Genomic DNA, 23107 nt, shown 5'->3' with positions numbered 1-23107 from the left:
ATTCTCATTTTTAAATTCCTGTCTTTTTAAAAAATCTCTTGTGAAATTAAAGAGGTGCATCATATTCTTGCGTCACATTCTTAGCACAGTTAGGCTTTGGCTTATAACAAGCTTTTAGAAGACACTGCCAGCACTACTCTGTCTCCCCAACATTTTACCCAGGGCATAGGCAGTTTACATGTTCTGAAGCAATCACTATACTAAGTACCCAGTAATGTATCTTTCCCAGAAACTGAAAATAAAGGTATAAAAGAGATCCACACAATAATTTATGGGCGTTAACATATGGGTGTAAGTTTCTCTGGGGATAATTATGTGACTATGCTAATAACGCCAAGGATGCTTTGATACATGAAAACAAATTCTCACAATGATGTTCTTGAGCATTTCATTACTGTCAGGAGTGTATATATTTAAACAGGAGAGAGGGATAAGAGAGGCCCATACGTTTTCACAAAAATAACTCTCTCCCTTCATGCTGCAGGCAAGCTGAGAAAGCCCTGTTTGACACAGGCACTTATATTAGATGCGTTTACTGGAAACTTCCCATTTTGAGAGCAGAAAACTACACAAAGTGTGCTGAGAGGGGAGCAGTGTGTGTGGTTTGCAAGGATAGCTGGAAGAATGGGCATTACTGACAGCAGAACGATCAAAACCTCCTGGGCTTTGCAGGACTTCTGTACTTCTAAAAAGCACAATCTAGCATACTTTGAAGCAGACTTTGCTGTGGTTCAGAAACACACCTGTGGACCTCTGTGACAAGTCCAAGTGCCAGGCTAAGTTAGCATGCTTTGGAGAAGGGGACGTTCCCAGCTCAGTCAGAGAAATTTCTCCCAAAGCTTCCCCTGACTTGCTGGCAGACAGCTGGCATGGAGCCCCAGGTGTCCTTGAGAAATTCTCCAATACATTGCTCATCACTCGCATCATGAGGGCTCTGTATTTTTTCAGTTGTTGTGGAGACACCAGAAGCAACCCCACCATAAAGGCTGCCCTGGGAAGTGGGCTCAGGCTGCAATGCCTGTGCCTGTTTTTGCAGTATTGTAGTTGCCCAGCGGGGATTAAACTCCACACAGTTCATGGTTTTATGCCTTCAAATTTTGTTTGTTTGTTTGTTTTTTAGCTTTTCTTCTAGTGAGGCTAATGTCTAATCCTTTGACCTCTTACATTAAGTCTGTGTAAAATTGCACTCTTCCAACACAGCAAACCACTACCCTAACAATCCACAATTACCAGTGTTACAGAAGCATCCTCAGGGATACAAGTGTTTATAGAAAAATCATCAGGGTCTTTTTTTGGAGCAGAGGCAGGGAGACAGAGTTCTGCCCTTGCTCTGGGATGGCAGTGGCTGTGGTGAGGGTAGGAAATGTCCTGGTGGGTGAGCGAGTGGCAGGCTTGTATTTTGAGAGGCTGTATTTGTATCTCCTGCCCCTTGTGAGCTTGTCAGGCATGCTGGGACCGAGTCTCGGCTTGTGGAAATGATTACAAGGCAATTTATACCAAACAATAATCCCTACTGTTGTGTTTGTTACAAACTTGGCTGCAGCATAGTAACGTTTAGTGGATTAATAATGTCTGCTTTTGGCCTCTCCTACTCCCTCGGCAAACAATTTTCATGTATAATAAATGTTCTCATTTAGTCTAACTAGAACAGAGCCCAAGGGTCAGAATAGCCATACCTGCACACTGAGGAGAAGAGACTCTGGGTTTCCAGATGAAAGACCAGCTTTCTCCCCTCTCCATGCCAGGGTCCAAGACTTCTGCCCTTTTGCAGGATCAGCTTTGCTGGGCAAGTCCCCCTGAAATCACAGAGCGGGCAGTGCCAAATGTCCCCTTCCCCAGGAGAAGTCTGTCCAGCCAAAGGGTCACAGTGGGCAGCAAAGGCAGCACAGAGTCACTGGGACAGGCAGATATTTGTTGAGCGTTTGACATTTTGGAAATGAAAAGCATATTTTAAAATTTAAAACTCTATGAATATATATATAAAATATGCAAAAATAAATATTTCACACCAACAATTGATCACAGTGCATGCTGTGGGGGCATATGAGATTGAGTAAGTGATGTATGGTCTTGCCTTTGCACAGGAAGCCTGATAGTTACAAACCCTTTAAAAATCTGTATGGTTTATCCTGTTGATTATCAGTCTCTTTTGGGAAACAGTCTGCCCATGTTTCCTAATGTGTGTAGTAGAAATACCAGCATATGCAAACATGGAAGTTACACAATGAAAGCAGAATTGAATTAAAGCTGTTTACACTGAAAAAATGAGAGAACCAGAACTGCAGCCTTTTTATTGCTACACCACTGAAATGAGTGTGAACGCAACCCAGCTATTTAGGTGCTTGTAATGTTGTGTGGTACAACTGTTTCTTTCCATCTTCCCACTGGTGTTTATGCCTCCTCAGTAACAGCTAAAATGGAGGCTACCAATCTTGGGTATCATGGAAGAGGAATGTTGTAAGTCATTTTGTGAACCTTTATGACAGCTATCAATTAATTGATCAAATAATTAAGAACAGCAATCATTACTTAAAGTGAGGGATTGTTGACTTTTAGCCTGTGGAGCAGGGCTGTGGCAACACTGTTGTGACAGCCAGTGGATGGAGACTCTTTGCTATTGAACTCTGTGACCCAAATGGTGTGGCTGAGCATCCACCATAAGAAATACAGGTTGTGTCATAGGTCCGGGTGGCCTCTGATGCATCATGGTGAACCTCGCCAGCACTGTCTCCAGTGAAGAATTTCTTGCTGTTCCTGTACACTGAGGTCATGCATATGCAAAGGTAGAGTTCAGACAGGTAGGTTAAGTTAGCTTCTTGCTTATCTTGGCTTATCTGACTTATGCCCTACCGTCCCACTGCTCAGCATTCTGTGTCACTGGCAATTTTCACTGCCATAAATAGGTGTTGCTTGACCACAGCTAGTAAAACAATGAAAAGTATGTATGTAAGACAATTTGACAAGCATCAGAGAAGAAACATTATCAAGCAAATTATTTATTAAATGTTATTTGGTCATATGCAGGGGAAAAAAAAAAGACCTATTTCATGCAGAATATCTAAGCATTATTTTCACTGAGCTATGAAATTTGGGTTTGCCTTCAGTCCAGACTGACTAAATATGAAATCTATTCCTGCACAATTCTCCTCATTAAGCAGGTCAGATACATTATTTGTTCCAGAAGTATGCACAAGTGTTTTCTGAAATTAATTTGTTTGATACTTCGTACACTTTGTCATTTGGTTGATTTTTCGGGGTGAAAAGGGAAGGAAATCTTCAACAACTTCTTGCGGTTGTGGGGCATTTCTTTATATCTACTTCCTTTTAAGACACTGTTGTGAAGAATCAGTGGTATGGACTATGAACACAGCAAAACAGAAATATTAGTGGGACACCCAGCTCTTCAGACTCGAGTTTATATTAGCAATTCAGGAAAAAAAAATACAAGTGAGGTATAACCCTATAAATACATTTAGGAACATATTAAGTACATGTACACTTTTGAAATCTGAACCCAGGAGTGTATCAGGATTTTGCAAATTAGCTTTGTCCTTATAGCAAGTCTAGGGAAACTTTAGGTCATAAGCCTGAGACTGGAGGTACTGAAAATTAACACCCACGTTTGTTGTAGTGTGAAAATGTAGGGTGAAATAACATCTTCCTTCAAATATTCTCTTCTATTTTTTTTACTAATTGTCTCTATTTATCCTTTGGCAGCTATAAAACATTGTAACCAACCACAAATAACTATAAAGATGGAAGAGGGAGACTGTGAACAAACCATTTTTGCTCTTAATTTATTTTGCTTATTCATATTTTGGACATGTTTATTTGTTTATAAGATTGCTGTACATGAATAAAAGCGCTAGAAATACTCTCAAGCTATTGGTTACAAATTATTTAAAGCTCATTTGTTCTCGAAAAATTAATCATGTAAAAATGAAGCCTTCCTGTCCACAGATCTACTCATCTCCCTGTCTGTATCCAATTATGTCAGGTCTTTAAGAGATTCAGCCCAAACTGAGCAGAAATGCTGTGATTGATCTCAGCCGTGCCTGGAACATGGGGCGATTTTGAAGCATTTTGGGGTACTTTTGCTAACTGCCCAGCCCCAACAACCTATCTAATGAGACAGGTTTCTGTTGTTCCTCCCGTCCCATGCCCAGCGTCACTCACAAGTTCCCCTAGGGACACCCATGCACAGTCGCTCACAGCGATGAGCTTTGGTTCAGCCCTGTGCAGCCGCATCCTGTCTCAGCGCCGATGGCGAGAGGAGCCGGGGAGAGAGCAGAGCGAGCGTGGCTCAGCACACATAGAGCCAGCTCGTCCGGCACCCAGAGAAAAACAGCCGTAATTTACCTGCAAACTGCCTGCTTTTATAGCTAACAAGGTGAAGGTCTAACACATTGGGCAACTCAGAGGGCCATTTTTCAGAGTGAAAATATAGTTTAAGGGAGACATTTCCTACACTTTCTGTGTAACGAGGTGTTGTGCTGTTTGGGAGGAATGGTTCGTTATATCAATGTGGAAGCATCAGTGCAACTTTCGTAGTGGATTATCAAATGCCTGAAGGCTTTGTAGATGTGTTCGTTCTGTGTACAGATGAACCCACCGCTTCTCCAAGCTTGCTCAGCAGCACGGTTTAAGTCTCCGATGCAGGTCCACTGATCTTTGTATTCCCTTGAAACAGCCCATTTGGAATGATCGTTAATGGAATAAAAGGTGGAATTCAGTGGCATCCCTATTAGGTTTATGTTGTAGACGTGGTAGTCAAGAGAGCAATTTGAGGGAAGTTTTTGGCCGGAATGCTGCCAGGATTCAGCCAACAGATCGGTCTTCAGTTCCTGAGCCATCCAGGCCACGTAGATATCTGTGGAATAACACAGGGTGTGGGAAATCAGCCTTTCACATTCCTTCATTTAAGAGGCGACTGAAAAGCGTCACCTAAACTGGGTTCGTTTCATTCCAGTGCATCAAGTGAGCCAGAGGGGATTTTGCCCCCTCCCCTTATTTCGACTTTTGTTTCAGCAGTTAATTTCTATTCTACTTCCTCCTTCTCCTGGAAAACCTTTTACAATCAGCAGGATAAAAAGGAAAGGAAAACAATGTCAGGCCTTCTTCATAACAAAAAAGCGCAGGTGATTCAAACCCCATTTTTGTTCTTTGCTGTTACTGTTGAATAACAGGGAATAAATTCCCTGAAAATCCCATTGTTGAACACCTTAATGCATTTGAAGGACTGACAGCTTTTTGCTGTGTGGGGCTGAGAGAATATTATGATGGGACACAATTCCTTGCCCTCTGCTACATTTATTTCTGAAGCTGAACTTCTTTCTTCCCCTCAAAGAAAACCCTAATTGTCAAAGAATATAAATTGCTTATTTCTTGCTTGAGAATGTGTGATAGCTAGAGCAACAGGTTCTCTTACCATCTATGAACAAGTGTGACTTTGCAAAGTGGAGAAAGATTTCCCCGTGAGCTGACTGGAGCTTGGAGAGGTGGCGCAAGGGGACTGAGGGCAACCTGGACCCTGCACAGAGCTTCTGCAGATTTGGGAGATCAGCTTGGAAGATGTTAGGAATGGAACAGCTGTAGATTCCTGGATTATAACTCAGCATCTGTTGGTCTGAGAAAAACCCAAAGAAATGAACACATGCAGAATTAAAATGGGTTAAAGCAAAGCAATCAAGAGAGTAAAGTTCTGCCTTGGAAAGGAAACCTAAATCCTTCTTAATCTTCACAGCCTATCTCCTGGAGAAGTTCAGTATCAAACTATCTTATTTTAGCAACCAAAAACATGTTTAATTGCTGTGTGTTCTGACTGGCCCTGCAGCACGTAAACTGGCTCAGAAAGTACACTCAGGTTTTTCCGCTTACACCTCATTATTCTTAGCAGAACTGTTAACCGGTGGTCTCAGTCCATTGCCACTTCCACCTGTGCTCATCTTCAAGCCTCTAAGCAGTCACACAGTGCTCAGATGGCATGTGTAAATCCAAGCCTGTCTGTATTTACAGTAGTTTCCAGTCAGTTACAGTTGCCAAGCCAAATGCAAATAGAAGAGCTGCCAAAGGGTCTAGTTTGGTTTTAGGGAGAACAGAGCTTGACTTTCAGCGCTTGGATGGAATTTGCAGAAGAAATTTACTTTTCTGTACAGTGCACAGCTTAACTGTAGAAGTCCTTGCCATGGGTATCGTAAAGAGCAAGGGAACAAACGGGCTCATTAGATGAGTTCATGGAAGACCAGTCCATCAGGAACTTTCCAGTCTTTCCAGCTCAGGAAATCCCTGAACCACAGATTACCAGAAGCTGGGAGGACAGAGCAGGAAAAGCATTAGTGTATGAGGCTCATTTTCTTATCCTCTTTCCCTAAACACATGCATAGATGCGCTTCCACAAAGAGGAACGTGGTTTAGGTAGCTCTGAGGTGTGGCGAGCCTGGCCATTTGCACATCATATGTGTTTCGTTAATATCATTCAAGGTTTGTAACCGAGAAGAGAGTGAAAAACAGTGTGAAAAGCATTAAGGAGCGTGCCAGTATGACTTCTTGTAAAGCCTTTTGATAGCCCCTTTTCAGGATTCCAGTACCAGATAGAACTGTCAGATTGTTCTGAAACTTACCAGTACAGATCTTGGTTTTTTTACTTTTTAGTATTGGTATTTTATGTGGCAAAAACTACCTGGGGAAATTCTGGGTGATATTTATTCCATATGTTGTATTTCTGACGAGTCAAGGCTACTACTCCAGCTCAAGCATTGGTTGCCTTACATTTTTAGAACTGCAGATGACTGCAGCTGAACGACCTATTACTGTTAAAAATGGTTAATCATCCTACTTTATATTTGCAAAGCATTTTGTATGCATGGACTGAGTTTACCCTCAATATGCACTCATGACTATTTTTATCCCAATAGTCCCCATGGGGAGCTGGATTCAGAATGGAAGAGTGGATTTCCCACATTCACATGGGAAATCGTTGGATAAATATAACTGAAGCCAAGAACACTGTTTCCAGGCCCCACTTGGTTTCCCAATCTGACAACGAAGGACAAGAACAAGCAATTTTTGAGGCGAAGCCTCAAGAAAAGCAGTTAGAGAGGTACAGTGGGGCAAAGGCTTTCTTAGGAAGAAGCTTTTCATACCTATTTCTGTGAACTGGTCATACTTAAAGGTTATACAGATGGCCGTCTGTCCGTACGACTCCCCAGTAGCTGGATACCCATAACCATCCTCAGGGATGGGAGGGAACAGGGGCACACTGTGAATCACCCAGAAGCCTTGTGATTTGTCCAAGAGCAGAAATCCTGTCAAAAAAAAGTTATTGAAATGAATTAAGGAGGACAGAGCCCTGAGATGATAGAGCTGTGTCCTACTTTGGATTTGCTGCTGCAGACACCACACTTCAATGTGTTAATGTCTACAGTAAACTGGCTCTAGAGTAGATTAATGGATTATAGGAGACACTAATACCGTATTAAAATTGCATTAGATCTCTCCTGCATCGCCTAACTCAAACTCTCACCATGTTTCTTTTGAAAAAAATATCTTTTCAAAACCTTTCTCTGCTCAAATTTTGCCTTCAGAAAGTCTGATGATTTAGTGGCTGTGACTCTCTCTCCACTGCTCATTTTCCTTTCCTCCATATATTCACTGTGTAAGGGGAAACAGAGTCCATCAACACCATGTCTTCTTCCCCAGACCAAATTCTCCTCGCCGGGGAAGCAGCAGAGAGACGGGCTATGCCTTCACCCTGCAGCAGGGTGCTCCAGGGAGAAGCACGGCTCCTGAGCCATCCCCGTTGCTGCAGCCTGAAAATACAGCCCTGCAAAGGTGTCCATCTCAGTGTCAGGCTGGGCAAACCCCATCTGCTTCCTCAAGGGAATGTTTACATGTCCAATGAAGTTTACGCTTATTTAAAGTCTTGCTTTACTTTAACTGCATACTTTAGTGCTTCCACGATCTTGGCAGCAGTTTCCTGCCCCAGAGAGAGAGAGTTTGGAGGGGTTTATGTTTAGGGTGCCTTTCTGTTCACATCTTGTACTGCTGTTGCCATTAGGCTCAGGATGATGTGGTCAGTACTTGCTGAAAGGAGCTATGAGTTTCAACTCTTGAAAATAAAGGGTCCATAAGCCGTAAGAGTTCTTCAACACAGCAGAGGCATAGCAAAACTAAAACAGAAGCTGCAGCATATGTAACTATACTACAAACCATGCATCATGCAAATCATTCTCCAATTTTGCTTTAGGCAGGAGTTTTAGATATGCAGATAGACAGACAAGTAGATGCTATCCACAACTTCAGAAAGGAGAAAATAGTAGCTTGGGACTCTCCCTGTACCTTTGGTATGTCCTCTTTTCCACCCATCGGAGTCTGATTCAGGGATCTCATCGTTGTATATTGCATATGCAATGCTGTTCCTCTGCAGGAAAACAGACATTTCTGAAACATGACATTCAGTAAAAGGAAGGCATTTAAGTGAACACCTTCTACTGGGAACAGAAGAAAGAATTCAGGACTTCTCTGTGTGAACATCAGGAGCCTAATCCTTGTCCCAATTCAGCTGAAACAGTCTCCACAGAAGTTACAGCAAAATAAACCTGAAGACTCAGCATTACTGTCTTGGTTAATATATAGTGGAAGTTCTCTCAATCATTGCAGTAGTCCTTCCTCAAGAGGTCGAACATGCTCACTAAGACAGTTTACATGGGTTTATTGGGCACTCGCTTGCAAAGAAGTTCTCCCCTCTTTTTTTTTTTGTGCCTCTGATTTAGCAACCATATTTGGTGAAAATGTTTGCTGAGGAAGAATAGACATGACAAGTGTTCTTACAAAGGACAAGCAATTAATGCTTTCTTTGAAAAATATTTGCATATGGCCGCACCTTATTTCCTCTGAATAGAGAACTTCAAAGGAGTTGGGTCATGCTTCCCCTCCCAATGTACTTTGAGTTTGTAAACAGTTTATTACAATTACAGCAAGACCTGGAATAGGACAGTTGACCAGATTGCCAATATTTGACTGACTTCTGGGAATCTCTTCTACATAGAAATTGACACCCTACCACTAACCCACAGCAGAAATGCAAAGACACACCCAGACTCCCCCAAATACTAGGTAGATGGTGAAAAAATAACCACAGGCAGATCTTGTGGTATTTTATAATCACATCACACAAATATAAATGAGGTGTCTGACTGGGGCGGGGGGTGGGGGTGGGGTGGGTAGGAAGGCCTAACAAGCAGCATATGACTGCTGAAGCAGTCAGAGTGATTTCAAGGGGAAGACCAAACCCCACATTTGATTTGAGACAAGAGCATGAAACACATGCACGTGGAAAGGCTTAGGACAAGTGCCTGTAATAGTCACCACTGGCCCCAGTATGAGTTCACAGCCAGTTCACAGCTTCAGACATTGCGCAACATGAATTGCAGAGAAGCAGCCAAAGGGACTATGTACCAACGCTCATTTTTTTTTGATGGGCAGTACTTTAACTGTGTGAAAGGCTTGACTAGAAATTAGAAGTTCGAGGATAATTTCTAATTGTAGCCAAAACTGCAAATAATCTGCCCAGCTGTCAAGACACTCTCCTTGATGTGTTTTAGTAGATCTAGTTGGTCAGGTCCTGCCATACCTCTACATGCTTATTTTGGTTTGTTTCATTTCATTTGCATGTAATATCAAGTAAGCATACTAACAAAATGATAATTAAATGTCACTTGCCTCGGATTCGTATGTCTCGTACAGCTGCTTCAGTGTTTGTCCCAGAGCACCCTGTGTCATGTTGATGAGGTATTTACTGAGCTGCCACTGTGGAGCCAGGGCGTCCATGTACATGTATTCCAGGCCCAGCATGGGAATCTCTCCTTTAGCATGTTTTGGCAACTTGTAAAGAGCAAACCTGCAACAGTAAAGAGCAGTGGTTTTTTTACAACCATCCTGTTTGAATGTGTAAATCGGTACCTCCTTCCCCCCTGAGGATTTAAGAGAAGGGTGACTCTGGGGATGCCGATGCTGGAGGGGGACCAGTGCCACCAGCGTGCGGTGTGGACATCTCCCAGCCTCAAGGAGGTGACCCAGCGCAGGAGCCAGCAGCAGTTTGGCAGCACAATACCTGCTGCAGACAAATTCGTTCTGCTGCTTAGCAAGCAAGGGAGGCTGATTCAGCACTAAACTCCTGCTGCTGTGACCAGACGGCTGTTGGTACACCGAAAGGATTTGAGGGAGGCCTGGTTTGGAGTCCCGTTTAGCCACCAAATCCTTATTGCTCCTGGTTCTGGTAGAGAACCTCAGGTCCCAAATTCAGTCTGACATTCTCATGGTCAACCTGGACACCTCTTACCAATACATTTTTATATTATATAAACATAACTTTATATGAAACAGATAAAATTATGTATTAAAATTATAAAAATGCGTAATGTTATATTTATACATATTAAACCCACAAAATAAGTATAAAGCAATGTGATAATGTTGTTCCAATCCTACTTTTCATAACAGACTCGCACTCTGCTGCACTGTTGCAGACTAGATATTTGCACACCATTAGCCAGAAACACAAATCTTTTCAAAATTGTAGAGTACTCAAGGTTGTCAGTAAATGGCTCAGTTCACATTAATGTCCCTGATGAAGTAAACAGGTTTTCCCAGGGCACAAGTCCATGGGATTAATTGCAATATAATTAATTGAGCCACTTTCTTCGAGTGCTGTACTTGAGTCATTTGTTATATATGTCAATAGTAAGAACTGAGTGGCATTCTTTTCAATCCTATACTATTTACCAAAAATGCAGCCTGATTGTGCTTAACCCTTCGAGTATATCAGGAGTAAGCCTTGCCCAGTTGATTTACAGTCTCAATGTGGTCAAAAAAGCCATCTCCAAAAGCAGGTAAGAAGTGGCAGGAAAGTATTTTGCTAGAGGAACATTTAATCTGTGGGAAACAGACATGTACAGGCGGAAGAGAAACACACCACTAGTGATCCTGGTAATCTACCTGCATTGCTGCTGACTGAGTGATGTTCCTTAAATGTCTCAGGAGAAATTGTTGCTGATGACAGATCACAGAGAAGAGAAGAATCTATATAGGAAGGCTGGAGAGAGCTGTCCATGCACAAGGAGTCACAACAATCCCTTTATTTGAAATGAAGATTTGGAAAAGAGAGGAATAGCAGTAGTTACAATAGTATGAGCTGATCCAGGAATTAGTATAAGAAGCCTTTCCAAACTGCTTTGAAATGTATCGGAAGATTTATGCTCTCAGGATGTTTACAGCCTTGCATCTCACAAATCCACGTTCTCAGGTATGCCTATGGAAATGCTAGTAGTTGAGCTATCAGTAAATTGCTTGCCAGTTCCCAGTGGATACATGCTTTGGCCCTTTCCAGAAAGCCAGATGAGTGTATTAGCAATTAAAGTTGTATAAAATTCTTCACTGCGATTTGTGCGCAGGAAGTTTCTCAAGAGCTTATGCATTTGTGGGAGGAGGGTGAAAGTTATTTTCCTGAGAACCAAGGAAAAGCAAATCCGCTTATACCTGATTAGCATTGTCACATTATTTGCTTGTGACTGAACACCAACTTACTACAAATAATCACATATTTACTTCTTAATCACATCTTTAATTCTTGCCCCCCCCCCCCCCCCCCCAAACAACAAACAATGTGCAGCTCTGGCTTCAGTCCTTGACTCAAAACTTCTCAGAAAGCAGAGTTTTGGCTTTTATTTGCACAAAAATCTTCGGACAGAATACAGTGAGTTTGGATGAATAAAGGAAAGACTCCCTGCCCTCCTTAGAGAGCCAATCCTATGGCCATTTACTCTGGTAGCCCCTGTGCAAGGTGCAGTGAAGATGGTGGGATGAGCTCCTGAGTGGAACGAAAACACAGGGGGAGACTTTTGCCAGCCCAGGCACTGCATGTGGGTAGGATCAGCAGGCACGGCTGGGGAGCACAGGTGGGATCAGGTCAGATAAGCCAAGTGATTCCTCCGGTTCAGTGGCAAATGAAAGGGTGCGTAAATACTAATAATGAGTAATTATGGAATATTGCAGGATGAAGCCACTGAATAGGAGGAACTCACATAAAGCTCTTGCTAACTGAATATAAAACCTGCAGGGCTGTGTTTGTTTGAAAGGGCATCAACATCTTTTGGTTTAAGAGGAAGTTTTCTCAGCAGTTTCAGTTCTGCTTCTCCTATCAGCTTCATAGCAAACAAATCCAGAATCAGGCAAAAGCTGACTATTTCTTGTCAGTAAACTAGGATGACCCCTGCAGATAGGCAAGTTTCTCTTTCATTTGATCATGGCACTTCAGAAACGAAATCCCCCCCAGTTCTTCCTGCTAAATTTGTCAGAAGAGAACACAGTTATTTATGCCTGTGCAGACCCCCCAGTTCCTATCTGGAACAGGTCCCACATTGCTGGCCTTCACACAGAGGCACACGTGAATTACTCCTAGCCACAGCTTTCAAAGGATTTCTCAGAGAATTTGGATAAAAAAATTGTGTTCATTTAAGAAATGGATGGTAAATGGGGTTTTGTTTCGGTTTTTTTTTGTTTGTTTGGGTTTTAGTCTGGTTTTTCTTTCACTTTAGCAGACAGACTCATTCTGCAAGGAATAATTGCAGTTTGCAGAGAAATGAAATTTCTCTTATCTTTAAGTTGTTGGGTAGCTGCACCAACTAAGAGTCTGATTCCTGAAAAAAATCACATTATCCAGAAGGGCCTTGGCAATGGCAACAAGTCACAGGGATGGACCGGGCCCTCATACGTTTGATGCTACCCCAATATAAAGCAAAGCCAGCTTTATGCTCCTGCTTGAGTAGCCTGCCTGCGGTATGAGAAGCTCCTACCTTCCCTGCAGTTAGCTCTGTGTGCAAGGGAAAGGATGTGCAAGAATGGCACCTACTTCTTTATCACTTATATCCAAACTAGTCATTGTTCCAAGAGAAAGACACTTTTCTTTCAAAATCGGTTGATATTTATCTTTGGGAGGCTTCCGTGTTCTTTTTTAAGAGGCCTTGTTTAACTTTTTAAACCTGGGCTAGATATTATGTAATTATACTTCACGTCTTTCATCTTCAAAGTGCATTAAGGCAATTAATCATTTAACACCCAAACCGGGTTTGCTGCTGGCAGTAGGATGGTACCAGCTCTAACACACCGGCAGCTCCAGCGCTGGGGAGTGACCTCTGCTCCCCAGTTACAAGGTGCTTTCCCACACTGTGACCCCTGCCCCGCACCTCTCCCACATCCTCCCGGGGGCAGCTTGGCCTCCGCTCCCCCTCAGCCATGGCAGCAAGGGGACAAGTCCCACCAGGCTGCTGTTTGGGCATGAGCAGAGAGGCTAAGGGCGAGATACGGCCGTTTTCCCCGCTCGGCTCGGTTCCCTCAGCCAGATGAGCCGGGTGCCGGAGCCCTGGCCCAGGCTGGGTGCCCCCAGGGCTGCCTCCGGCGAGCGCAGCCTTGGCACCCGAACACAGGTTATGCTCCCTTTGATGATGAGACATGAACGCTGTGTAAAACGGTGATTGTTTTGCAGTTAGTCATAATGCAGTAGGGTGGTTGGTTCAGCGAAGCGAAATCACATTTCAATATCCTAGGTTTTCCAAATGCAAAATTCAGCTGCTACTCACAGGCAAACAGGATTAAAACAGCGATTGCTGTGCATTACTTCTCAGTGATCCACCTACTTCATGCGGTTTAAGCTCAAGTGTTATTTACTCACCCAGAGTTTCTCCCCTGAACGGTATTTACTTACCAATCAACTGTCTCCCCGTCTTCATTCCTGCAGGAAATCTCAGCTGCCCACAGAGGCGCGGAGGAGAGAAGCAATAGCAAAGCAGGGTGACACCATGCAGATCCCGCGGGCATTTTCGTTTCTTGGCTGCACAGGGCGAGCACTGAGCAGGCTCTAAAAGGAGAAGTTGTGTTGCATTAACTGTCAGCTCCTGCTGTACGACGCAGTAAGCGCAGCCCGGGCGGCTGCCCAGGACAGCAGAACCAGCCTGGGAACTCAGACTCCCGCTGCAGGGACGGCCGTCGGCAGCAGGCCCAGGGCTCCCGGGAGCTGCTGGAAACTGCTCGTGCTTTCTTTGGGCAACAAAATGGCAAACTGAGAGTTGTCAAGTTATGTTTTTGAGAAAACTTATCCTTGTATTCTAGGAGGTAGTATCTTGACTATTTAGAATATTCAAGGTATTCTGCTTAAAAACAAAAAAAAAGCTGCAGATACTGAAACACTTTTTGTTTTCTTTTTAGTGCTGCATGACTGAAGTATGAATTCTTTTACAACTATCTGAAAAAAACCCAGTGTTCAGACAAGCAAAACAAAATCATTTCCATCTCACTACTCCATTGTAGCAGGCACAGCCTTTGCACCACTCCTGCAAAGAGGGTTACCTAGTGAAGTGCTGAGCCCTGCCCAGTCCTGGATCTGGCAGGGGGGGCCTTCACTTGTCTGTGGGGATTGAGCCCGCAGGGACTGAACAGTCAGAGAAAATGCTCTGATCTCTAAGCCACAGTAAATTACTTACAATTAGTTAAATTTTTTTTTTAAATTATCTTTTAAGTGCATTAGCATTTCTGTGCAGAACAAACGTGTCTGAATTGAGCAATTTTACATCTGATAAACTTTTAGCAACTCACACATAAAAAGCTTCAATTATATTTTGGTGTGTAAAATATTCTTTCTCCCTCCTCATTTTGCTTACATTAAAAGGTGCTGATTTACATTAAGAGATGTTGATACCAACCATGGGATATTTCAGCCTCAGGGAAAGCCTAGCGCAATAAGCTCTGGCTATTTTAGCATAACAGCAATCCTCACAACCTTCACAGTATTTTGTCTCTGTTCTAACAAAGCCTTTCCAACACTTTAATAGATGTGTAAATGGGATGTATTTGACGGAAGCAGGATAAAACTGAATAGGGCTTAACTCAAACAAAACAAACGATCCCAGAAAGCCGGGATTTTGGAGGTGTGGATCAAGACCTGAATTTTGCTGCTCAGACTTGCTTCTGATCCCTTTTGTGAGGCATCAGAACTGTAACAGTGGTGAGGAAACTCTTTTAACCAGTCCAGCTCAGTCTGTCTTTTCTTCTTGCTCTTGGGAATTGCAACGTGCTTAGAGAGGATAATAAAACACACACCATGCCAAGAATGTGACAGCTGTTTTCCATTTTCTGTTTGGGACTTCTGCCTTCTTACAAAGCAACCTTCCTGCCCCTCATAGAAGAATTGCTTTAATACTCACCACTTCCACTGGATCTTGGGGCAGCAAGTCCCCGCCACCCTGTGCGCATGACAGGGGGCAGCCCTGGGGACGTGGAGTGCTGGCTAACGGGGGGCTCTGCTGGCTAACGGGGGGCTCTGCCATGCAGGATGCCGACTGTGTTTTGCCACCTTCTGGGTGAAAATGGCAACGGCCCAGCGCATTGCACACGTGGAGCCTGACAGCAGTTGTGAGAGCTGGGAGCCAGAGGGGTAGGAGGTGCTGAAACTCTGTTCTTGGTGCCAGGGAAGATCAGGAGTTGTATCTAGAGACGTACAGCCCAGGCTGGCAGAGCCAGCGCCTGTGGAAGGACTGTGGAGGGTGTGGGGGTGAATGCTGCCCGCCCTCTGCACGGCTGTACTCACGGTGACTGAGTGCACTGGGACGCTCTGGGTTCAGAAGGAGATGATGGAGGGGAGACTCCATGAAGATCTAGACAAATGAGAGAGGCTAATTCACTGTTACTCACGCTGTATGATCTGCCCCCCCTAAAATGATTTCCTAAAGTGTTTTTTCCTTCCCATCAGGACTTTGCAATTTATAATGGAAAAAATTTTCATTATCACAGCTAACCACAGAAATAAAGGCCATAAACATTGTTTATGTTTCATTGACTGAGCGTAACTCAGGCTTCCACTGAGCTCTTTTACAACTGTCACATATTTTCTCTGCAGATCAAGGATGTAGAAGTCCTCAACTGTGAATATGGCAAGAACACAATTAAGTTCCTTCGCCTTCACAGAGAAGGGAAGAAGCACTTCGTTAAAGAAGTGGAAGTGTGCACGCATCTCCGGCTGACTTCTGCTCAGGAATACCTGGAGGGAAACAACTCTCTTGTGATACCTACAGACACCATAAAGAATACTGTCCTTGCGTTGGCCAAAAAAAATGGGGTATTTTTTATTTTTTAACTAGCCTTGCTGTTTCTTATGACTTCATTGGGAAGTGTTTGCTATACTCATTTTTTATTTTCAAAATGCATCAAAATAATCTCTCCCCTCATTGGCACATCAGATAGGCACTAAAGTCACCTTCAGTGATTTAGGAGATCATTTTTCCTCCTCCAGTGCTTACCCTGCAGACTCCTCCTTAGTTTTCCAAAGACTTTTTTCCTCACAGAGCTAGCACTATTTTTTGTAGATTTGTCATAGAAGATCCATCTCTTTTTTAATTTAATAGCACATAATACTGCATTATTCCTATATAGCGTTTTTAAACAGGTCTCAAAGTATGTGGGACTCCTCTTAATTGTTAACTGTGCTCTTACCTCCCTCAACTGCATCTATCATAATGAGAATCTGTAGCGTAAATTGTCTGTCTCAGTAATCAAATCCCATCTTTAGCCTGTAAAGCTTAATCAGAATATCGCTATGATTATTTCAGCATTATACCCTCAAAGCATAAGGCTTCTGTAGCAGTTTCTCTCAATCTAAGGACTGCAGCTCGCTATGCGATAGAATGGGAGATTTTTGACACGACGCTGTAGCTGCTATTTGCAGTGTATGCTGCAAGCTGATCAAATGGCTAGGCAGAGTGCACAAAACCAGTAATGAGAGAAATCCGTATTTTTAACAACACTGATCCTTCCCAAATATTTACTAACAATCAGAACAATCTACTTTTGTACATGAGGTAACTGCCTCTTTCTAATAATGCTGTTTGTTGTCTTAGATCCCAACTTTAGAACAATTCGCTATAGATATCTGCAAATACTTCATGACATTTTGCCAAGTGGCGTACGTCAAAACCTACGTTCAAGAAGTACCATGGCAACGTCTACACGAGGTATCTAAAATACTAATACATTCCGTCTGTTTATGCTGGAGCCATTTGCTACTCTCTTAGTTCCTGTTTTCAAGTTAAGATAGTATTTACTGCACTTTTACTTACATACCTGCTCTAAATTGCAGAATGGCGTTCCCCATGTCCACTCATTCATATGCGTTCCTGATGGGATCCGCTTTTGTGAAGCTGAGCAGTGCCGAAATGGTGAGAAAAGAATTTGCAACTTCCCCCACTTCTCTGTAAATATTTCTGCCAATGAGAGATGAAGATGGCTTTAGAGATAGCTAAGAGTGTTACAGGTGTAACCACTTCAGAGGTCTAAAATAAAGAGTACTTTTATAGTCTAATTTTGCAGTCCTTGATCTCTGAGGCATGACTGAAGAACTAACATAGCTCACATTTGTATGTATATCTTAAATATATAATGGCCACAACAGCACATCCAGCAGAACTGCTATATATTGTCACAGCATTTAATAGCCTTCTGAAAATGGTCTGCTTACTTTTTTACATTATACCATATTCTGCAGTTTCACTATTATCATTACCCTATAGAGAAAGTGTCATGAAACCACGCTGCTGTAGGCCAATTGCCTAGTTTGCAGTTATTTTCAAAACCCTGCCTACATGCCTTGGTTTTATTTCTAAGATGCAATTCCATCGCTGCACACCAGGCTGGCTTGAATATTGTGAGCACTCAGGTCTACATGCAAACAATTTTTCACATGAAAATACTTCAGAGTGTGCTTACTATTTCCGCATACAATGCATAAAACAAAGCACAGTTTGTCTTCACTAAGAGTTCTGTGATACCTAGAAGACATAGGCTTTCAAGCTCAACTGTCTGTCTGTAAACTGGCATTCCAAAGATAATGTCAAAATTATCTCTTCTTGCTATGATTCACAACAAGAGTGTAAGTTCAATCTCACTACGTTGGTGTTTCATTTAACCCATCTTTCAGCCTACGGGGAACTGAGCTGAGACCACTACATTATTTCACACAGTGGTTTTAGAGGTTTTAGGCATTAGTTCAGTACCTATTTATTACTGCCCTAAAGTAACTTAGAACTATTTCCCATCCTACCCTCTCTCCCTATTTTTCTAACATGTCGGGGTTAGCACCAGTGGCAAGACCAGTTTCACTTGCAGACAGGACCCAAGTTCAGAAAGGTGCATTTGAGCATTGTCCCTGTGTTCCTGCTGAAAGAAAAGAGAGCGCCCGTACCAGTCTCCAGTGCCTCTTGGCCTAATCTTTTCGAATGTTCCTAGTAATGTTAACGACTGCTGTTTTTTTGGCAGTCTCAATAGTATTGACTTTGGTCTCTGGAAAACATTAAGAAAGAAACCTGAATTTAAAAAAAGAAAGAAAAAGAGTTTATGCTTTCTTGAAAAGCTGCTGCTCTCAATGTATGGATTGAATTAAATTTTTCATCAACTTGAAAATTCAGCATGAAATTCTGCAATTTCAGGTTCTACACAAACAAAAAGCCTTTAAGGCTTACTGAAGAAACTGCCTTTCCTTCTTAGTCTTCCCTTCATGTAGACCTTCAGTTGTTTCTTTAGGATTCCCTGCCTAAGTGAACGATAACCGATGAGAAGATTTTCATATCCCTTTTATTTCTTTTATAAGAGAACCTTCTCTATCTTTAGCATCCTCCTATGCACATATCAGCCAGACAGAGAAATTTATTTCTCAGTTAATCCTATCTTTTAACACTTTTCTCATCATTAAAAGAAACCAAGTGAGGCTTAATAGAATTATAGCCTTATTTTTTGCCATTATATCGGCTGATAAAAGGCTCAGAGTTTTTTGGAAACTGAAAACATCATCAGTAACTTAACAGAGAAAACTGCAGACATCACAAGCACAAAACATACTGAAAGCACAGCACGAGCTGTTCACCTCAAAAACTCTGCCTCTGCGTTACATTCTTCAGTGCGAGTTTCAGGTCGATTACTACACAGCCAGCCAGTCAGCCAGCCTTTCAGTAAATCATTCATTGCAAGGAGCTCTTTCAAACAAGGCTATGTATTTGAATATGAGATAAATGTATCTCCAGGTTCACTGATAGTATCTGTACTACATTAATATCTGTGTATTACAATCTTATACCCAAGCAATAAATTCATCAAGATCTCAACAAACCCCAAAATATCCTGTCCAATGACAATCTCTTCTTTAGATTTTTTTTTTTTTAAGCTTTAGTAAATAATAGGGGGATGTAGCCAAAATTATAGATAAACCTCCTTGGACTCATTCAAAAACAATAGTGAATGTAAACAATAGAAGAAATAGATAAAATGTAGTTTTGATAATTTCCAGTGACAGAGCAGTTTAAAAAAAAACAAACCTCTAAAAAATCATGTCATTTAGAAATATCCATCACAGTGGAATTATTCCCAATATAAATTCCTGCAAAGACATGGTTTAAAGACAAAGTCTGTCAGCACTCCCAGTCCAAGGAAGGATTACTACGTGCCAGATGTATTCAAGGATTAATTTTGAAGTAGCTAGTGTGACCACCAAGCGCAGCACAGAAACAGCAGCTTGGGCTTCAGCCACTGGCTATCTGTACAGGCTCTGAATAAGCCTGCATGCCATAAAGTTTCTCTTTTCTGAATCTGCTTTTTTGGCAGCTCTGAAAATTTTCAGTTATCTGTTTGGTATGCTCTAAATGACTGACTACTTGAAATTGTTTAGCCGCCATCTAAAAGGTTTGTCAGAAGAAAAAGTTGAGGACACAACTATTTGGTCTTTAGAAGATGATAATCCACCCACGCAGCAGTGATCTACAACAGCACATTTTATAAATAGGCTAAGAGCAAAAATGCTGTCAGTTTGAACCTGTGGGTGGCATCTGTATCAGTGCCAGTTCCCGCTAATTAGCTGAGCTGCAGGGATTTGCATTGGCTCCTCGCCCTCTCATTCTTATGGATGCGAAACTCAAAACAGGATGGGTATGTAAAGCGAACTTCTGATTGATGCTCCAAGTCTTTGTACAGAGAGTTTCTACACTTGCCTATGTTGTTAGAAAAGGCTCATCACGCCTCTCCTGTACACCACAGCCCTAGCAGTCTATTTAATTTCCCTTTAGAGCAAGCAGTAGTCCCCAAACTGACACCAGTGAGAGCCCACCCAGTGCATGTCCCAGCTCCAAGGAGGTGAGATAAAGGGTGTCCTCAGCTCTCCTTGACTGCAGGTCACTTGATGGGTTTCTCTGGTTTCTAGATAGATCTCTGATTTTAGTAGTTTCTGTCTTCTTATCTCTCTGCAGTAGCTAGGCTTGCAACAGAAGCACACAAGTGAGTCCTGGAGAGACTGCTTCATGGCTCCAGAGCTGTCACTGCAAGTATGCACCCAATGGTTTCTCTTTGCCTGAAAAGGAGCTCATATTGTCTCATATTTTTGGATCACAGGTCCCCTGGTTGTTTTTGCTGGAATTAAAGATCTGAAACTTATGAAGACAACACAGTCTGGATTTGAAGGCTTCTATAAGAATGAATACACCACACTTCCTGAAAGGCATGACAGGATTTTATGCGGAGAGCTCTTCTGCAAATGGTCATACGGCGAATGCAAGGATTTTGACTTTGACTGCATATGGTATATGTTCAATCAAATGGTATTTATTACCTAATCTAGGATCCCAAAGGCCCTCTATACAATACAGCAGTGTAAAGGCCAGACATACAGTTGCCGTGCACCAGCCACTCTCACAGATCTCCGTGGCAGCACTAAGTGTTAGGAGGGGCGAGAGCTACTCCTTGGCGGGCACTCCTCTCTCTGACGGTGCATCAATGGATGGTATTTAAATGGGCAGTTCAGTGTTCCGTACAGAACACTTTAGGAGAGGAAACAAACAACTAATTTGTTACATACTTTTAGCCAAACACCTATTTGTGAATTGCAGAGCTGGGGAGTGGGCGGAATTTGGAGGTGACAGTACAAAGAAACTGTTCTTCCATAAAATCCCATGTGCTATGTATTTGTCAGAAAAGACAGAGAAAAATACACCACACCACCCCCCCACCCCCCCCAGTAAAACATTATGGATCTAGACAAAGACAGCTGATACAAGGTTTTGTAAGAACCTGTGTTACCTCTAGGAACAAAATCCGTGAATGTATCCTTGAAGCCTTTGCCGGGCCACCCGACTGTGGGGAATATTCACCCTCTTACCAGAAAACTGTCAACTCTATCCAGATGCTCGTCCTTTCCAAAGTGTCACAGGTATCTTCTTTCTTCCTGCTGATGTTTTACTTAAACAATAGTGAATGTTAATTGGACCACTAAGACGACCAAAATGACCCTATTATTTCCTCTGGCAGTTCTATGTAAGACTGGAAACTGTTTGGCGGTACAGCTAGATGGTCTGAAAAAAGTATGAACACACTGAGTAGTTCATATGCTGCTCCCCAGCTGTGAACACAGTGGGGGAGAATATCACTCAGTGCTTGGCAAGACATGAGTAAAAGTAAAGGGCGTGCTACAACATTGTCTACATGTTCAACAGATTGCATTTGATCAACTGTACGTGGCGGGGTGGCATAGAGGGTGGTATGGTGAGTAGAAAGACTGCCAGGCTGTTGGCTGAAAAGGTGCCCTAATTCATTGCCTTATCTGTTTTCATGGTTTCAGGTACAGGTCATAGAAGTTATCTTGAACAACACTTTTTATAATGTCGTAGACATGAAGAATCTAGGCTTGACCAATGATAAAGAAGTAAGTAAATGCTCCAAACACAACTTGCCTGGACTCTTTAGAAATACTCAGCCTAAAAGCATAGCAGCAGTTCTGCACAGAGTAGTTAAAGTGAGCAAACTTTCTCACCCAGCCCCAGTGAAAGCTCCACCTTACCTCTAGAAGAGATTTACACTGATTACAGAAGAAGGATAATTGCTTTCTTGTGCTGTTGATAAAAGCTAAAGGAGCACAGTAGAATGCTTTGGCGATCAAAGGGATCTGTAACAGAGACTACCTCTGAAAAATCATTCCCATTTTCTCCACTGAATTTGACTTTGTTATAATGTCAACCTGTGCAGTTTTAACCAAGCAGAATGCGTCACGGCATCCTTTCACGTAGCCAAGTAGTGTGAAAAGGTAGCCCACTGTGGCTCTTCTTTCTGCTCCATTGGCAGCACCACTGAGCCTAGGGAGCATCCTTGGTGCAGTGGAGTTACAAGTAGGTGAGCTAGGCCATAGGGTAACTCTAGGTGACAGAAGACCAGCTCTCTAAGTGAGCAGTGAAGGGATGTTTCTGTAGCCATTAGGAGCCAAAGCAGATTGGTCCAACAGTGGACAAGGTATAAGCCTGGGATCAGGCAGAGGGTGAGAGATGTAGGGCATGAGATACATTTGCTCCTCCCTCCACAGCTGCTCTAGCTGACAGAGAGCTCTGGCTGCAAGTCTGTTATGTTATCCTCATGTGACAGAGGGCAACTGGGTTATTTTGCATCAATAGTCTATAGTCTGTTTATGCTGTAGTGTCCCTCTCTACGTCTTATGATTCTGCTGCCATAGAACGTTCTATCCCACCCTTGCCCTCTTTCAGGTGGATGTTATAGATCCATTTTCACTTGAGATAACAGCAACATCTACCACTGATGTTCTTAAGAGAAGGAAAGGGCCTGGACATGATTTTATGAGGAGGTGAATAGCTGCAGTTTCTGCTGTGATGATGCTGGAACATCCCTGTCTCAGAAATTACCTCTGTGTTTGTGCTCATCCTCCTCAGGTTCTGGTTCCAGTGGAAGCTCCCTACGGCTCCTGCGCTTGCACGCTTGGCAGGAAGAAGTTCTTAGAAGCACAAGGCCATGTGCTAAAAGATGAGAGGCAAAGTCAGTTTGGTCTGGCAGCTTCCCAGGGAAACTAAATCTCTTGGCTACACTCACACCTTCCTGATAAACTTAATAGTATGGCTTTCCTATCAGCGTATACTCCTTATTGGCCTCTTCCATTGCTACTTTCCCTCTAGGAACTCCTGAGGTTGAGATTTCTGAAGGACCCTCAGGAATTCAGAAATGAAAGTCTGTCCCTGAATTTCAGTGT

General features: G+C 42.7%; 2 protein-coding genes across 4 annotated transcripts; one reads left to right on the top strand and one right to left on the bottom strand.

Moving 5' to 3' along the window:
- Positions 1 to 3778: 3778 nt before the first annotated feature.
- Positions 3779 to 18367, bottom strand: DNASE2B (deoxyribonuclease 2 beta). Of its 3 annotated transcripts, none has more exons than XM_049808837.1 (7): positions 18284 to 18367; positions 13760 to 13912; positions 9721 to 9898; positions 8338 to 8419; positions 7143 to 7304; positions 5429 to 5626; positions 3779 to 4870 (listed from the first exon to the last, which is right to left on the bottom strand). In XM_049808837.1, exons 2-7 carry the CDS (start codon positions 13870 to 13872, stop codon positions 4515 to 4517), a joined length of 1089 nt encoding a protein of 362 aa, XP_049664794.1. In that variant the 5' UTR covers positions 13873 to 13912; positions 18284 to 18367; the 3' UTR covers positions 3779 to 4514. The 3 variants fall into 3 exon arrangements, with proteins under 3 accessions (XP_049664794.1, XP_049664793.1, XP_049664795.1); XM_049808836.1 differs by lacking the exon at positions 18284 to 18367 and adding an exon at positions 17167 to 17278; XM_049808838.1 differs by lacking the exon at positions 18284 to 18367 and having other exon boundaries at positions 13760 to 13989.
- LOC126041576 (uricase-like) lies at positions 15417 to 22931 on the top strand. Its single transcript, XM_049807463.1, has 8 exons — positions 15417 to 15484; positions 15892 to 16165; positions 16944 to 17057; positions 17183 to 17261; positions 20476 to 20662; positions 21166 to 21289; positions 21698 to 21781; positions 22794 to 22931. The coding sequence occupies exons 1-8, from the start codon at positions 15417 to 15419 to the stop codon at positions 22929 to 22931; spliced, it is 1068 nt and encodes a 355-aa protein (XP_049663420.1).
- Positions 22932 to 23107: the final 176 nt, after the last annotated feature.

Source organism: Accipiter gentilis, chromosome 8, assembly GCF_929443795.1.
Source record: "Accipiter gentilis chromosome 8, bAccGen1.1, whole genome shotgun sequence".
Classification (NCBI taxonomy): domain Eukaryota; kingdom Metazoa; phylum Chordata; class Aves; order Accipitriformes; family Accipitridae; genus Astur; species Astur gentilis.
The sequence above is the reverse complement of the archived record's forward strand: the minus strand, read 5'-3'. Positions and strand labels throughout refer to the sequence as shown.

What these genes read in the sequence shown, in the direction of transcription:
- DNASE2B (XM_049808837.1), bottom strand. Translation starts at nt 13,872, where the DNA reads ATGCCCGCGGGATCTGCATGGTGTCACCCTGCTTTGCTATTGCTTCTC. An exon ending in GAAAAGAGGACATACCAAAG is followed by an intron (nt 7,305 to 8,337) that starts GTACAGGGAGAG and finishes TTTTTTTGACAG; the next exon opens with GATTTCTGCTCTTGGACAAA. An exon ending in GTCACACTTGTTCATAGATG is followed by an intron (nt 4,871 to 5,428) that starts GTAAGAGAACCT and finishes GTTATTCCACAG; the next exon opens with ATATCTACGTGGCCTGGATG.
- LOC126041576 (XM_049807463.1), top strand. Translation starts at nt 15,417, where the DNA reads ATGGCAACGGCCCAGCGCATTGCACACGTGGAGCCTGACAGCAGTTGT. An exon ending in CGTTGGCCAAAAAAAATGGG is followed by an intron (nt 16,166 to 16,943) that starts GTATTTTTTATT and finishes TTGTTGTCTTAG; the next exon opens with ATCCCAACTTTAGAACAATT. An exon ending in GCTTGACCAATGATAAAGAA is followed by an intron (nt 21,782 to 22,793) that starts GTAAGTAAATGC and finishes CATCCTCCTCAG; the next exon opens with GTTCTGGTTCCAGTGGAAGC.